General features: G+C 50.4%; 1 protein-coding gene across 3 annotated transcripts in view; it reads left to right on the top strand.

The window, feature by feature from the left end:
- ESYT2 (extended synaptotagmin 2) overlaps positions 1–16,738 on the top strand; it is a 78,172-nt gene that overhangs the window by 16,384 nt on the left and 45,050 nt on the right. For all 3 annotated transcript variants that reach the window (XM_021079030.1, XM_021079029.1, XM_021079028.1), the window contains exons 2-4: positions 10,932–10,973; positions 12,339–12,473; positions 13,999–14,075. In XM_021079030.1, coding sequence (XP_020934689.1) covers positions 10,932–10,973; positions 12,339–12,473; positions 13,999–14,075 — 254 coding nt within the window. The remainder of the gene's footprint in view (positions 1–10,931; positions 10,974–12,338; positions 12,474–13,998; positions 14,076–16,738) is intronic.

Here is a 16,738-nt window from a genome sequence, read left to right on the forward strand (position 1 = left end):
TCGTGAGACTGATATATCTCATTCCAAACCTCAACTTTAAGTCAAGATTGTCAAATAATTTACTTGTATGAATTCTTTTTTAATTTTAGCAGTTAGAGAAAGAATGTCCTAATGACAGAATTTTGTTAAAATATGCTTCAACCCTTTGAAAAGTATCATAAACATGCATCTATATGGGGCATCAAATAAATCTCTTGATGTTAGTATTTTGATGAAGGGATGTCTCATTTTCTCCTGGGGAGAAGTTAGGAAGTACCTTTGTTTGTTTGTTTGTTTTTTGTCTTTTTGCCTTTTCTAGGGACGCTCCCGTGGCATATGGAGGTTCCCAGGCTAGGGGTCCAATCGGAGCTGTAGCTACCAGCCTACGCCAGAGCCACAGCCACGCAGGATCCACGCCGTGTTTGCGACGTACACCACAGCTCACGGCAACGCTGGATCCTTAACCCACTGAGCAAGGCCAGGGATCGAACCCGCAACCTCATGGTTCCTTGTCGGATGCGTTAACCTCTGTGCCACGACGGGAACTCCAGTGCCCTTGTTTTGACTCTGCCATTGACTGTTCGTCCTGGCTTAAATTCCCTTGTTATTCTCTGGATGCAGAGTGTGTCTAATGTAGCAGATACATAGAATTATAGAAGACCTCACAGCAACGTTCCTTTTTTTTTTTTTTTTTTGTCTTTTTGCTATTTCTTGGGCCGCTCCAGCGGCATATGGAGATTCCCAGGCTATGGGTCCAATCGGAGCTGTAGCTGCCAGCCTACGCCAGAGCCACAGCAACGCGGGATCCGAGCCGCATCTGCAACCTACACCACAGCTCACGGCAACGCCGGATCGTTAACCCACCACGCAAGGCCAGGGATCAAACCTGCAACCTCATGGTTCCTCGTCGGATTCATTAACCACTGCGCCACGACGGGAACTCCGCAACGTTCCTTTTTAGCGAGTTAGAAATAAGAATTGGTTTTCACATAATCTGGACCGCTTTGTTAGTTATGGAAGGTATGCTGCCATAAGCCTAGCTTTTGCATTTTTGTTTTCCTGTTTGCTGATCTAAAAAAATAGGCAGGGTCATTCTCATAACAAAGAAATAGTCAACAAATGAAGATAATAAGCATGCTCTCCACAGGCAGTGGTGTAGAGACACCTCCCTTCTCCTGCTGCCTCTGCCGTCCCTGAGCCAGGAAGAGCCTCGGGCCCGCCAGCTGAGCCAGCTGATGTTCGGTGCAGCCTCGGCTCTTCCCTGTGGTTTCAGCCCTCTCTCCTCTTGCCGGCAGCCCGTTCTTAGAGGTGACGGAGGAAGCACAAGGTGATCCTTACGCTGGTCCCTTAGAGATAGGGTCACGCCCTACCTGTGATCTCAGGTACAGTCGTGGCAGGAACAGCAGTGCGTCTCAGATGCCCTAATGAGCTTTCTCATTAACCTGAAAAAAACGGCCTTGGAGAGAATTTCGAAAGTGATTCCTGCCAGGAAAGCCTTCCACCGATGGCTTTTCCAGCCGTGTGTTTCAGTGTCCCTGCTCCAGTGTTCTCTCCGGTGTGTGGAATCACCCTCTTCCACAGTAATCGGGTCCACGTAGAGCTGATAGAAACCCCTGAGAAAATCGTAACTGTGGATTTTAAAACATATGAATTGCTGTATCTACTGCGTGAATTGATTGCCTACTTTTTTTTTTTTTTTTGTCTTTTTGCCATTTCTTGGGCCGCTCCCGTGGCATATGGAGATTCCCAGGCTGGGGGTTTAATCGGAGCCGTAGCCACCAGCCTATGCCAGAGCCACAGCCACGCAGGATCCGAGCCGCGTCTGCAACCTACACCACGGCTCATGGCCACGCCGGATCAACCCACCGAGCAAGGCCAGGGATCGAACCCGCAACCTCATGGTTCCTCGTCGGATTCGTTAACCACTGCGCCACGACAGGAACTCCTGATTGCCTACTTTTTATGGACCCTAGAAACAGGTACACCCAGTTATTTGGTGCAGTTTCTTTTTACCATTCTAAAGGAGCCATTCGGCCATACTGTTAACATCTGACGCCTGAAAGAGACGTTCCCCTCCTTTGAATAACATCTTCTTTCTAGACGTAGCTATTAGGAGAAAGCGCTCTGGTATCTTAGGAAAAAATATCAGATTAAGACGCCTTGACCCTGTTCTTCTAATTTCCTTGCATGCTGAGCCTTCGGAGAAGATGGGGGGTAGATTGGAATTGGGGATTGGGAGAGATGGTTTAATAAACCTTGTGAGAGACAGGTAAAGAAATTTTAATATGAGAAATCAGAGAGCACAGGTGTATGTTGGTGCCAGTTTGTATTTGCGTCGTTGTCTCCTGACCTGCTCACAGTCAGTCTTTAGGAATGGGCAGAGCTCCCACCGTGGTGCCACAAAGAGGTGGCAGGTGCGCTGCAAGGTCCTGGCGGCTCCAAGTTTAAAATTTGTTTGAATCCTCTTATTTGCAGGTTTTGTCCAAAGTCAGTATTTATGAGTGTCTCTAATGCTTTTTTTTCCCATCATAATTACGTAGTGGGAGGAAGCTGTAACGGGCTTTTCTCTAAGTCCCATACAGACGCTCCCAGGTGCCCCCAGCTCATCGCAGCAGGCCCTGCACACGTGGTTTTCTCTGTCTGACCTGAGGGCAAAGCACTGGCACAGAGTTGCAGGTGTCGATGGACTCGAGGTCAAGGGACTGAGAACCATTTCTCAGCGTCTGGGACTGGGGTCCCCCTCTTTCCGCATCATTGACAGCAGCACCCCAGTCCTGGGTTCCTTCTGTGTGTTGGCACCTTGGGCTCCCTTTGGTTGGTTTGTGTGTGAAGCAAAATGTTTCTGGCAGTCGTAACTTTCTGTGAGTCCTCCCTTTCCCATTTGCATTGATTTAAGCCCAATCTGTATGCAGACGAAACAGCATTAAATGTCTGAAGGTTTTTACTCAGTATTTCCCAGCCTGTGAACTCTTTGAATGCGGTCAGGTCTGTTGGAGTAAACTGGCAGTGAGGTGGCCACAGGTTTGTGTTGACTGCTTCGCGTTTTCCTGGAAACAGTTTCTGTTGTGAGGTAATAAAATACAGGCTTCTCAAGGTTTCCTAGAACCTATGGTTCCGTTCTCCTAGTCGTGCCTCATCTGCTCTTATTTTTCGGATGTGTTAATTTTAGACAAGGAAGCAAAACTCCTGCTTAGATTTTTTTCAATTTGTGGACTTAGGTAGAACTCATTGCATGATGTAGAAAGATTGGTGTCGGGGATTGATGGTGAGTGGGTGACTGCTGAGGTAGCCTGCTGACCGGCAGGGACCTCCTCTAGGCTCTGAAGGCACAGCTGTCTCAGATGAAGTGAGTCCTTCCACTGTGAACCAGTTATTACCCCCAGTAAGAATTTGGTGGGGTTTTTTGTTGTTTTTTGGTTTTTTTTGTTTTTTTTTTTTTTGTCTTTTTAGGGCTGCACCTGTGGCATATGGCAGTTCCCAGGCTATGGGTCAAGCCGGCCTACACCACAGCAATGCCAGATCCCAGCCGACTCTGTGACCTACACCACAGCTCACAGCAACACTGGATCCGGAACCCGTTGAGCGAGGCCAGGGGTCGCACCCGAATCCTCATGGCTGCTAGCCAGATTCTTAACCCGCTGAGTCACCATGGGAACTCCTGGTGGGGTTTTTGATGTTGGGTTTCTACTTTTGGGTTTTGTCGTTGTTTGGAGACACCGCCTAAAGGACTATGCAGAAATGAGCAAAGCTTAAATTCTTCTTGGACTAAGCGAACCTGATGGGCCAGTTTACTGTTTGAAGCTTCCTGATACTTGGTTTCTAAAGCGATGGTTTTATCCCTTACCCTTTGTGTGTTACTTAAAGATGCTAAACCAGGAATGCTTCAGGTGGCGGGGTACGCATCTCTCTGCGGGGTTCCTAGATGATGCTTACCTTATTTTAGATTTGCGAGATAGAGGAATGAGTTGACTTACACCGCGTGTTCCAGCGCGGCTGGCGCTGGTGCGGTTCCAGCAGGGCTCTGTGCAGCCCCTGTGAGGCGCCTGCTGGCTCCGTGAGGTTGCCTGGGGCCCAAGTGCTGACGGTGAACAGGGTCTTGGAGGGGAATGCTGTTTAAAGAAAGACAGCCCTTCTGTTTAGTTACAGTCTTAAACATTGTGGCGTGTTTGGAAATGGGGACACAGGATTTAAGTGGAAGGGTTTTAGCTGTTTGTGAATTTCTTCCGTCTTTACTGCCTCAGGGAGGACTTGAGAGCCCTCTGGGTCCCGGCCTCTTCCCCCGGGTCCGTTCACTCCCCTGACTTTCCTTCCTGTGTCCCTCTCCTTATCTGTTGGGCGGGGCATGACCTGCAGAAAGGCTGTTGTGAGGATTAGAGGAGATCTGGTCTGCAGGGTCCCGGCAACACCTGTGTTCTCTCTTTGTATGTTTGGTTTATTTCTTCCACACAAACAGCTTTGATCCTATCAGCATCACATTAAAATCCCAAATATGCCTTTGTTTTTTTACAGGAAAGGGTTCAAAAGAGATTTCTTGGGTCGTGTCCACTCTTCAGTATAATCGAAACTCAGTCCTCATACAATGAATATTTCTAGTTTATAAAGATATTGTGAGTAATAAATAGGAAAACTTGTTTCATTGTTAGACCTAACAGAGGAGATTTGACTGGGTTTTTCGGTCTTGTTTTTCAAAAAACAACACTTGACACCAGATGGCACGTGTTCAGCATTCCTGTGTGGTTTAGAAACACGTGTTTTATTTTCCCCGTGCGTCTCTTCCTTTCTCTGCTAAGAAGGCGATGTGTGACTTCATGAACAGAACTAAAATTTGGTTCTTCCGTTTCCATGTATCCTTTTTCTTCGGCACTTTGAAATAATCCCTCGTGAATTAAAAGCCTCAGAATTGTCAGCTGTCTTGAGAGTCTGCTGCTAAGACTTTCAAAATTGCCACCACTTTGACTCGCACAACCCACCTGACATCAGTTTTCATGAGGGAAATAAGCCCGTTCCCTTGCATCGAGAGCTTAGTTGTGCAGAGGTGTCTCTGCCCTGTCTTCTCTGGTGATGCCAGAGCAGATTTTCTCAAAATCAATCTTACATAATTTCTCCCCCGAAGCCTCCAGCATTGACCCATGGCCGATGGAACAACATCAGCGCTCCTTTGCATGAGCACAGAAAACACTTCAGGCTGCTCTGGACCCGACTTTTCAGCGTTGGTACCCACCCTTTCTCCCTTCTCTTAATCCAGCCCGAGTAGATCTGCACACACGCCGTTGGTTTTGCTTAGCCTGTTCTTTCTTTGCTGGCAAGCCCCAGCTAATGCTTCCAAACCCATTTCACTTAACTGTCTTCTTCATAATCATCTCTGGACTCTTGGAGGCGACAGCAGACCCTCCCCTGCCCCTACTGTCCTTCCTGCCTAGGCTGGCAGTCACATCTCCCCAGGCCAGGGCCAGGGCTCATTCTGTCCCTGGCTCTGGGCACAGAACCAGAGCTAAGTAACTGCTCAAAAAAAAAAAGGCCTTTTCAGCCTGGTTTTCAAAAAGAGCAATCTATATGTGTGCAATAGGTTAAGGAATAGCGCAGGAGTGTCTGTTGCGGCTCAGCAGGTTGAGGACCTGGTGTTGTCTCTGTGAGGACGCAGGTTTAATCCCTGTCCTTGTTCAGTGGGTTAAGGATCCGGCATTGCCGCAAGCAGCGGCGAAGGTCACAGATGCCGCTCGGATCAGGTGTCGCCATGGCTGTGGCATAGGCCCCAGCTGCAGCCCCGACTCATCCCCCAGCACGAGAACGTCCATATGCCACAAGAGTGGCCATAAAAAGAAGAAAAAAGAAAGAAAAAAAGATTAGCACGGTAGCAAAAAAGCAGTAACAACCAGAAGTCACAGCAGGTGGACGGCGTTTCTGTCCTAGTGCGTGAGTGAGCAGAGAAGGTCCCTTACGGCAGCGGGGAGATTCGGGATAGGTGGGCGTCTGCCTCAGGAGATGGCCACGAGTGGCTGCTGCACCAGCAGACCTCCCTTAGAGAAATCAAATAACGACATTGTTCATTTCGGAGGTTTTTTTGCAGGAGTCATGTTTAATCACCAAAGTATTTGTTCCCACATAGTTATACTTTACCTTTGAAACTCGATGATTCAGAAAAATCTTTTTCAAATCGGATTTGGAGTAGATTATGTATAAGAGAGTCTTGTTCTTACCATTCTCACTAACAAAATTAAAATATAGTTTATAGGAGTTCCCGTCGTGGTGCAGTGGTTAGCGAATCCAACTAGGAACGATGAGGTTGCGGGTTCGATCCCTGGCCTCGCTCAGTGGGTTGGGGACCCGGCGTTGCCGGGAGCTGTGGTGTAGGTTGCAGACATGGCTCAGATCCTGCGTTGCTGTGGCTCTGGTGTACGCTGGTGGCTACAGCTCCGATTGGACCCCTAGCCTGGGAACCTCCATGTGCTGCGGGAGCGGCCGTAGAAAAGGCAAAAAGACAAAAAAAGCTATATATATATATAGTTTATAAAACATTTATTTTCACATGATTTTAGAGTCAGTTATTATATAAAACAGTACTTCTGTGTTAGAACATTCTTTTTTTTTTTTCTTTTTAGGGTTGCATGTGCTGCATGTGAAAGTTCCCAGGCTAGGGATTGAATCGGAGCTTTAGCCACTGGCCTGCACCACAGCCACAGCAGTGCTGGATCCCAGCCGCATCCGCGACCTACACCACAGCTCAAAAAAATGCCAGATCCTTAACCCACTGAGCAAAGCGAGGGATCACACCTGCATCCTCATGGATGCTCGTCTGGCTCGTTACCACCGAGCCACAACAGGATGTTTGTAATTTATGGAGGCTTTCATTGAAAGTAGAAGTTCACCTGATGGTGTTTGCACATGTCCATTTGATCCTGCCTGCTGACCAGAAGGTAGAAGGCCTGGTACTCACTGGCCCCGTTGGCAGATGAAAGCGTTCGTCCTGTATCCGTAGGAATTCTCTCCGATGCTGAGAAGATGGAAAAGGAGCCACTTACCTGTCCCAAGGATTTTCAGAGGTGGCCTGGGAAGCAGGAGGTGAGGGCCTGACCTTGACGGTGACCACGCAACTCTAGGCAGACCACTTTATGGAAGTGCCTGTCCCTGTGGTCGTGGTGCCGACGGGGAGGGGACAGCTGCGTGTTCCCGGAGAGGAGCAGAGTGGCGTTGCCCTGAGGAGGAAGCGTGCCGAGTGTCGGGGAGACTGAGTCCCACTGCTGGGCTCCTGTCTCCCTACCTCCCTCTCCTTCCCAGGCAGCACTTGTTTAAACTTTCCGTTATTTTCTTATTTAAATTTTTTTTGGGGGGGTCTTTTTGCCTTTTCTAGGGCCGCTCCTGAGGCATATGGAGATTCCCAGGCTAGGGGTCCAATCAGAGCTGTAGCCACCGGCCTACACCACCGCCACAGCAACTCGGGATCTGAGCCTCTTCTGCGACCTACACCACAGCTCATGGCACTGCCGGATCCTTAACCCACGGAGCAAGGCCAGGGATCAAATCTGCAGCCTCATGGTTCCTAGTCGGATTCGTTAACCACTGTGCCACCATGGGAACTCCTAAAAAAAAAAAATTTATGTATTCACCCACCCCACTTCTGAGATGAATGGGAACCAGTTGAACTTGCTTTTCTTCATTTGTATTTTCACCTAAAAACAGAGCCTGGGAACCAGCGTTGTCACTGCTGCAGTAGGGGTTCAGTCCCTGGCTGGGGAACTTTTGCATGCCATGGCACAAAACACCACCAAAAGATCCTGGGAATTCTTCTACAGCAGTTAGTCAAATAATTCTGGAAATTGTCACTGTGGGGCCCCCTCCTCACTGCTCCCATAGCTTCATAGCACGTCCCGCGCAGGCACAGAGGCTCGTTCAGCCTGTCGGCTCTGCGCCCCGTGCTGCTGGTTGTTGCTGTCAGGGACGGTGCTGTGCACGCATCGTCTTTTTAAGACGGATTCTGAGCAGCGGGACCGCTGGTCACAGGGTGGATGCAGTGGGACTTGCCATCGGCTGTCTCAGGCATCGTCCCTCCTCTGGGGCCTAAGTCAGTCACTGTTGAACACAAAATTTTCTCCTTGCAGCTGTCACTCGGTGCCTCGCACAGTTGAAGGTGTGGCATCTGAGTTCCAGGTCTTCCTCTGTGATGGGCGCGTGTCCTCCTGAGGACTGGCCGGGCTCTGTGGACTGTGGCCTCCGGCCTTTTCCACATCCCCTCGTGGCGAAGTGCCAAGAGCACGCGCAGATAACTCTGGCTTGTCATCCCCAGTCTGGTGCCGGCAGCTGTCCCGTGAGCTTGGAATATTAATAGTTCCTATTGGAAGATTTATAAGAATTGACTCAGATAGTGCGACTCGCTTAGCCCAGGACCTACCACGTAGATAGCAACGCGTACTCCGTAAATGGTGTTACTTGTGTAGTTTATGGTGTAGTCACATTGCCCTCGCTCATCTTCCAGAAACCCGGTTCAGGGAAGACTTAGTCTCTGTCCTTGGCCCTCCCTCGGCATCTGCACCTCTGAAGAGCACCTGCCCTGGTTACCCCTGGGTGACATGGTCTCACCCTCTTTGATTTCCTGGCCCTGTGAAAATCCGAGGATTCGGTCTCCAAGCAGATGTGTCCGCGGTTTTGGGCCTGGGGATGCCTTGGCCTTTGAGTCTCCCTTAGGTTGGAAGTGGGCAGGAAGTCTGGATTAGTCAGGCTCTCTCCATGGGAAGTTCAGTATTCAGGAGTCTGTTTATGGGCTGTCAGAAATCAGCAAGAATTCAGTTCCTCTCAGAAGCCAAGGAGTGTTTCTTAAAAACTTACAAAGCGCTGTAAACACATGAGTCCCTCCCCCCACCCCCCGTAGTAGAAGGAAATCTTTCTGCCCCTAAACTGCAGGGAAACAGGGCTTCTCTGAGACGTGTGGGGTTACGAGCTAAGGACTCCCCACCGGTGAGGACCCCACCCTGCTGCTCACTGGAAAAAGATGCAGCCAGTCTGGCCCAGGTGGGTCTGGAAGCACCTGTCCCTTGGTTACCGAGGCTCGTGGGTGTCTGTCTGCAGAGGTGTGAGGCCATGCGGAGAGCCCACCGTGCTCTGCAGGCTGCCCTCTGAGGTCTGCTTTGACCACCACGGCTGAGTTCCGGATGAAAGAGCAACAGGCAAGGTCAGTGTTCGCAGGGGCCGTTTGCATTGTGTGTGGGGTCAGGTATGGACGCATCCTATCTCTTTGGAATGTGTGCAGAAGAAAGAATCTGAAAAGGGGCAGAAGGAAGGGGTGAGTGGCAGACTGAATTCTGCCGTCATTTTATCTAAGGACACTTAAAATTTGAGATTTTTTTTTTTTTTTTTAGGAAGCAGAGAAGCAGTTTAAGTTCTCCGGATGTGATGTCACCCTTGCCCTCTCACCCACACCTGGGGTCACACACTCTCCCCGTAACCTAGAAACCTGGGGTCACACACTCTCCCTGTCCCTGAGGGTTGTCTTGATGCAGACACACCTCACAGGAAATTGCTCCTCGAGAGGCTTATTATGCCCTGGAGTGACACCACCTGGCACACTGCTGACCTGACTGGTAGAGTGCTGATCGCTTTACCCTACACTTTAAAGAAACGGCAGAACACAGCCTGCAGATAAATGGCACATCTTACTTTTGTGACCTAGTCTGGCTGGTCTAGCAAGCCCTCAGGTGTCCCCACCTGAGCTCCACATGTCTCCTGCCTCCGGGGGAAAGTGCAGTCCTTGATTCTCAGGCTCCATTCAGGTCAAAACGGGCCCCTCTGCAGTGACGCAGACGCCGGATCTGAGCATGCATCGTCAGAGTGCTTTCCCGAGTCATTGCTTCTGAGGCATTGCCTTTCCCAACCCCTGAGCCTTTTTCTTCGTTCTGGAACGTTGCCATCCATATGGTTTTGTCCCCAAATGGATTCAAGCTAACTTTATTTAGAAAAACTTATTTCAGTCACTCTAGCCCACCCTTGTGCTTCGGGCAAATTAAAGACTTCACGTCTGGTGGCGTAAAGGAGTAGCTCTGCTTGGGCCCGTGGACCCGGGGGCCGGGGACCTGTTGTGGCCACCGTGGACCTGATGCCAGTGGCCTCTCCCCAGCCAGGATCTGGCTGCTCCCGGGCCCCATCCTGTCATCTGTTATTAGGGGCAAAGCATGAGAGGTAGATTGGTTCTCAAAGAGCCATCTTCTGGGGTACACCTCACCCCCCCAGTCCTGCTCCTTGGCCAGCTGGAGCTTGGGGTGGGGGCTTGTCTTTCATTGGCTAATGGGCGGTTGGCGTAGCCGTTCCAGAAATGAGAACGTTTCTCTGACCAGACGAAGCTGCCTGTCATCAGAAACATGGTTTCCAGAATGCTCCTGTGGCCGCTGTGTCTTCTCACTCTGAGGGGCAGGGCATACGTGGCGTTTCTCAGAGGCGAGCCCCCTGCCCAGAAGGGCTCTCGCCTTTCTCTGCAGGGCTTGTTGCAACACCCAGGAGATCGCGCTCCACCGTTTTTCTAAATAGGTTTTTTTTTCCCTACCTCTGCAAACAATTTTCTCCACTTGCCGAGACCTGTGTTTATGACCCTCCCGTGGGAGACGGTGGGGCGAGGAGCCACGTGTTGGAAGGCGTGTGCAAGCTCCTGCGGGCCGGGAGGCCCGGGGCAGGGGGGACCCTCAAGGCTCTGAGCCGGGTCCCAGACGCAGGGGGGCGTGCTGCTGGGGGCTGGGGACAAGCAGCTCCAGCCTGCGCGCCTCCGGGGGGCAAGGTGGGCAGGGGCCTGGCGTGTCCTCAGCCCGGGAGGCCAGAGCGGCTGGTCCTCACGTTGCTGTGCCAGGCTTCCCCGCGGAGGCTGAAGGAGCCTTGCACACAGTGGCCGTAGAAAAGAAGCCGGAATGGGCGGAGGGGCGGTCGGCTCAGTGTTGTCAGGAGCCGCTCAGTCACGTTGTGTGTTTTTCTCTTAGGTTCATTTTCCGGACACTGAAAGGGCAGAATGGCTAAATAAGGTAAGGGGAGACTCTGCTGAATGCCGGCTGTTGTGGGGATGGGCGGGAGGATGAGATGCCGTTTCTCCATATTTGGGGATTTGGATGTTGACAGCATGGGAACACGTTTGGAGTCAGTGAGTTGACTTCTGCTCCCGAAAGAGCTCAGTCATGACGGAGACGTTGCTGTCTTTTTCTAAGCAGGGCAGGCTGTTTCTCTGACGGGAGAAAATTAATGGTGGGTTCACCGTTGGCTGTTGGCCCTGTGTCGTCTTTCCTGATCCGCTGGCGCTCGGACCTCTTTTATGATAACCAGACGGTGAAATTTGGGGAACATTATTATGAAGAGGGAGAACTCCCAAGAAATCTAGTGATCTTTTTAAAGAAGGTTATGATTTTAGATGCTTATACTTTGAAGGAGATCTCTTTAGTCTCTGTATTTTATGTAACCTTAGAGGTACATAGTGAAAACTGATGATTAAATGATGTTTTTATGGGTAGATAGTGATTTACCCATAAAATAATCACTGGAAGTTAGTCCATTCTTAAAACTCACTGATGTTTATTAAGAATGATACAGTTGGGGGGGGGGGAATGATACAGTTGGAGTTCCCATCGTGGCGCAGCGGAAACGAATCTGACTAGGAAGCATGAGGTTGCAGGTTCGATCCATGGCCTTGCTCCGTGGGTGAAGGATCCGGTGTTGCTGTGGCTGTGGTGTAGGCCGGCAGCTACAGCTCTGATTGGACCCCTGGCCTGGGAACCTCCATATGCCACGGATGCGGCCCTAAAAAGACAAAAAGAAACAAAAACAAAAACAAAACAAACAAAAAAAGCGATACAGTTTTAGGAATTGTGGCTCAGCGGAACCTAACCCAACTAGTATCCATGAAGATAAGGGTTCGATCCCTGGCCTCACTCAGTGGGTTAAGGATCCGGCGTTGCTGTGATGTAGGTCTGAGACGTGGCTCAGATCTGGCGTGCTTGTGGTTGTGGTGTAGGCCAGCAGCTACAGCTCTGATTCAGCCCTTAGCCTGGGAACTTCCATTGTTACAGGTGTGGCCCTAAAAATCGAAACCAAACCAAACAAATCAAAGAATGATACAGTTTTAGAAGGTTTTTAACAATGAGTTAAAACCACAGGATTTTCTGACTCTTTGGCAAAGATTAAATGTGCCGATACGCTTAAACAGCATATTTAACTAGAGTAATTCCTGTCGTATGTTGGTTAATCGATAGTTTATTGTGTTTTTTTCTCTAACAAAAAGGGTGCCCCCACCCCCAAACTACTTTTCCGAAATTCTGGTAAAGTCTAGGAGCATGATTTTTCATGATGGCGTCAGTGCAGTACCGTTTTGTTTAACCTGAGCTCTTTCTCCTTTCCAGACCGTGAAACACATGTGGCCTTTTATTTGCCAGTTTATAGAGAAGCTGTTTCGGGAAACCATCGAGCCAGCTGTGCGGGGCGCGCACCCCCACCTCAGCACCTTCAGCTTCACGAGGGTCGACGTGGGGCAGCAGGTGTGTTTCTTCTCCGGTCCTCTTGCCTGCGTAGAGCTGAAGAATTTCCTAGAGAAAGTATTTCCTGGAAGGCAGGCCGTGTGGGTGCAGGGTGCGGGTCTGGCTCCCGAGGGGCCTCCCCTTGCCTCCTCCTTCCACTGTGGCCTTTCGGCCAGTCCGGGCCCATCCCTGGTCTCCTCTCCCCCCCCGCCCCGGGTGTCTGCCCCACGTTCTCCCGTCAGAATTACCTCCATCTGTCCTGCTAGGAAGGGAGTTTGATGTGTAAACTCGCCAGTGATGCCGCGAGTGACCCAAGCTGAAGGGCCGGACATTTAGAAACAGCGGCTCGTGGCGTCAGTGGGGCTGTTGAGTGTGGCGCGTGTTTAGTCAGGGAGCTGGTGTCCCCAGGGCTGCACTGCCCTCTCCCCGGTGCCTCGGACCCGCTGTCTGATGGGCGGATGGAAGATAGGGCGTCTCGTCCGTCCTTCGATGGCGCCTGGCCCCTTCGTCCTCCTCATCTCGGATGTGGTCTGGTGCCCGCTTGGCACTTAACCCCTGTGTTCTGGATCTGCCAGGGGAAGGCCGGGCACCTGGCGTGGTGGGGAACGAGCAGCCGGCTGGGGAGGAAGCTACTGGGGCCCCTACACCTTCGGAGTAAGCAGTAGGGCTGCTCTCTCTTGAGCTTGCGTTGTTACTGCTCGAATGCCCTGTTGAGAACTGTCTCAGAAGGGCCCTCAGATTAATCAGTGGGGAAAAGGTTTTGAAATGACGGTATAACCGGGCCCTTGGACTGTGCCACGTATGGTGGTCCCGCCTTTCCTTTTGACAGAGTTATTTGCTTCTGACCTTGTATTATGTGTTAGGTGTTAAAAATATAGCTAGTATTTTCGATTCACTCATAAGCCCCATTTTTGTGAAACTCTCAAGCAATGGAAAAAAATTATGACATAAAAAATGAACAGAACTTAGATTTCAAACAGGATAGGAAGGATGGAGCAGAGGTTAAGGGTCAGAGTCAACTGGGAGAGAGGGGGCGAAGCCTGGCACAGCCCGAGCCACGCCCGCCGTCCCTGAGCGCGTGGTGCCAGGCAGGGCACCGTGATCCTCAGCCTGTGTGTGTGGCATCACCATCCCCCTGAGGAGGTATCTCCTTAAGTGTTGCCCAGGTGAGGACTCTGAGGGACAGAGGTTCCGTAACTTGAAGGTGAAGACGCTGGCGTGGCCTGACGTGTCTCTCTGGGTGACAGGTTTGGTTTTCCTTGATCCTCATCCGTGTTTTAAAATAAGTCTATTCTTGGAGTTCCCGTCGTGGCTCAGTGGTTAACAAATCTGACTGGAACCATGAGGTTGCAGGTTCGATCCCTGGCCTCGCTCCGTGGGTTCAGGATCCCGCGTTGCTGTGGCTGTGGTGTAGGCTGGCGGCTACAGCTCCGATTCGACCCCTAGCCTGGGAACCTCCATAGGCCGCGGGAGTGGCCCTAGAAGAGGCAAAAAAAAAAAAAAAAAAGACAGAAAATAAAGTATAATTAGTCTATTCTTATTTCAGCCCCTCAGGATCAATGGTGTTAAGGTGTATACTGAAAATGTGGACAAAAGGCAAATTATCTTGGACCTTCAGATTAGGTAAGTTTGTGTTATGTCATAGTTATCAACGTGTGATGCCACTTAGCCGTCTTTACCCATAAGGTGGGAGGTAAAACGAGCCCCTTTCTTTCCTGCTCTTTGCTGGAACTTGACCCATTCCTGTGGAAGACCTGCGTTTATTCACTTGCGGGTTTCAGTTCGTGACAGCCTGGATAGCTGCCGCTCATAAACCATGTTAAATGAAAGAAATCAAAGGCACTGGAGGCAAAGAAAACCACAGACCCCTCTCCCCTGTGAACACGCATGCCACAGTCCTCAGCAGCACACCGGCCGAGTTCAGCAGCATGTTGCACGGGTTACACACTGCGACCGAGTCACATTTACTCCCGGGGGCAAGGGTGGCTGGCTCAGCGCTGGGAGAGTGGTCTGTGTAATACGCACATTAACAGAGCGAAGGGAAAAAAAGCACACGATCGGTCCACCTGATGCAGGAAAGGCACTTGATGACGTTCGGCACTCTTTCCTGATGAACACACTCAAACTAGGAGCAGACAGAACCTACGTCCGCATGACAAGAGGCGAATATTCACAGCAAGCACCTCATGGTGGAATTCGGAAACCTGTTCCTCTGGGATCAGGCACAGGGCGAGGATGGCTGCTTTCGCCACGAGCGTTCGGCATGTTACTGAGGGTTCTTTCAGAGCAATTCGACGTGAAGAAAACAAAATAAGGGGAGGAAGAAGGAAAGTTACCTGCACACAAATAGTATGACCTTGTATGTGGAAAACCCAAAAGATTCTGCAAAAAAACCCTTTAGAACTTGTAAATAAATTCAGCGCAGGGGAAGGATGCAAAACCAATGCAAACAAATCAGTTACATTCTACACACTAACAATGAACAATCTAAAAAGGAAATTAAAAATAAAAATTTCATTTACAGTAGAATCACGAAGAATAAAATACTAAGGAATTGACCAAGGAGGTGAGAGCCTTGTGTAATGAAAACTGTAAAACATTGCTCTAAGAAATTAAGATAGAAGCCCATGTTTGTGGTTTTAAGACTTAACACTGTTAAAAGTTCAACACTGAGGAGTTCCCGTCGTGGCTCAGCAGTTAACGAACCCGACCAGGATCCATGAGAACGCGGGTTCGATCCCTGGCCTTGCTCAGTGGGTTAAGGATCTGGTGTTGCCGTGAGCTGGGGTGTAGGTCACAGGCGTGACTTGGATCCCACTTTGCTGTGGCTCTGGTTTAGGCTGACGGCTGCAGCTCCGATTCGGCCCTAGCCTGGGAACCTCCATATGTCGCAGGTGTGGCCCTAAAAAACATTTTTAAAACAGTCAATGCTAAAAGCAATATATAGAATCAAAGCAATCCATATAGTCACATAAGCTGATAAGGGATTGAGATCCAGAATGTATAAGGCACTCGTACCACTCAGCAGCAACAACAAAACGCCTCGTTCAGAGATGAGCAAGGGCCTGAACAGACGTTTCTGCAAAGAGGATGCGCAAGTGGACCAAGGCGCCTGGAAGGGGGCTCAGCATCGCTGTTGACCGGGGAGGAGGAGGTCGAGACCACGGCGAGATACCACCTCACACCCATCCGGAAACAGAAGAGGGCTCGTGAGCCTGTGCAGAAGTCGGAAACCCTGTGCACTGCTGGTGGGAATGTGAGATGGTGCAGTTGCCATGGAAACAGGATGGTAGCATTCTATAAATGGAACACTATACTCTACTGCCGAATACTAGTTCCTCAAAAAATTAAACAGAATTACCATAAGCCCCAGCACTTCCGCTTCTGGGTAGGTACCCCAAAGAACTGATAACAGGGTCTCCACCCTTGTTCATGGCTTTATCCGCAGCAGCTAAAAATGGAAGCAGCGCCCGTGCTCGCGGACTGTTGAATGGACAAGCAGGGTGTGCTGGTGCATACAGTGGAGTCTCACTCGGCCTTTGTGAGAAGGAAACCCTGCAGTAGGCAGCGTCCATCCTGCTGCAGCCTGGGTGACCCTTAAGGATGTGGTGCTCAACGAACGAGACCGGTCCCCAAAGAGGAATCCTCTGTGAGTCCACCAGTGCGAGGTCTCCAGAGGAGACGGATTCTCAGCGACGGAAAGTAGGATGGAGGCGGGCAGGGGCAGGCAGGCGGGTGGGGGACAGTTGCTGTTCCGTGGGGGTAGAATTTCAGTTCTGCAAGGTGAAGAGTGTTCTGGAAATGACGGTATGATGGTTGCTCAGGCTGAATGAATGTGCTTAATGCCACCGAGCTGTGCACTTCAAAATGGTTGAGCTGGTGATTTTATGTATATTTCGCCACGATAAAAATTAACTGGGAGGAGTTCCTGTCACAGCTCAGTGGTTAATGAATCCGACTAGAAACGATGAGGTTGGGGGTTCGATCCCTGGCCTTGCTCCGTGGGTTAAGGATCCGGCGTTGCCGTGAGCTGTGGTGTAGGTCACAGACGTGGCTTGGATCCCTCGTTGCTGTGGCTCTGGTGCAGGCCCGTGGCTACGGCTCCGATTGGACCCTTGGCCTGGGAACCTCCATATGCCCTGGGAGCAGCCCTAGAAAAGGCAAAAAGACAAAAAAAAAAAAAAGGAACTGGGAAAAAAATTAATCAGAGGTTGACCAGTGCTGTGCCTGGTCTTCTCAGGCTCTTGTCTGCATTCTTCGTGAACCTGCTCGTGACTTCCCCCAAC

This window comes from Sus scrofa, chromosome 18, assembly GCF_000003025.6.
Source record: "Sus scrofa isolate TJ Tabasco breed Duroc chromosome 18, Sscrofa11.1, whole genome shotgun sequence".
In the NCBI taxonomy this organism is placed as follows: domain Eukaryota; kingdom Metazoa; phylum Chordata; class Mammalia; order Artiodactyla; family Suidae; genus Sus; species Sus scrofa.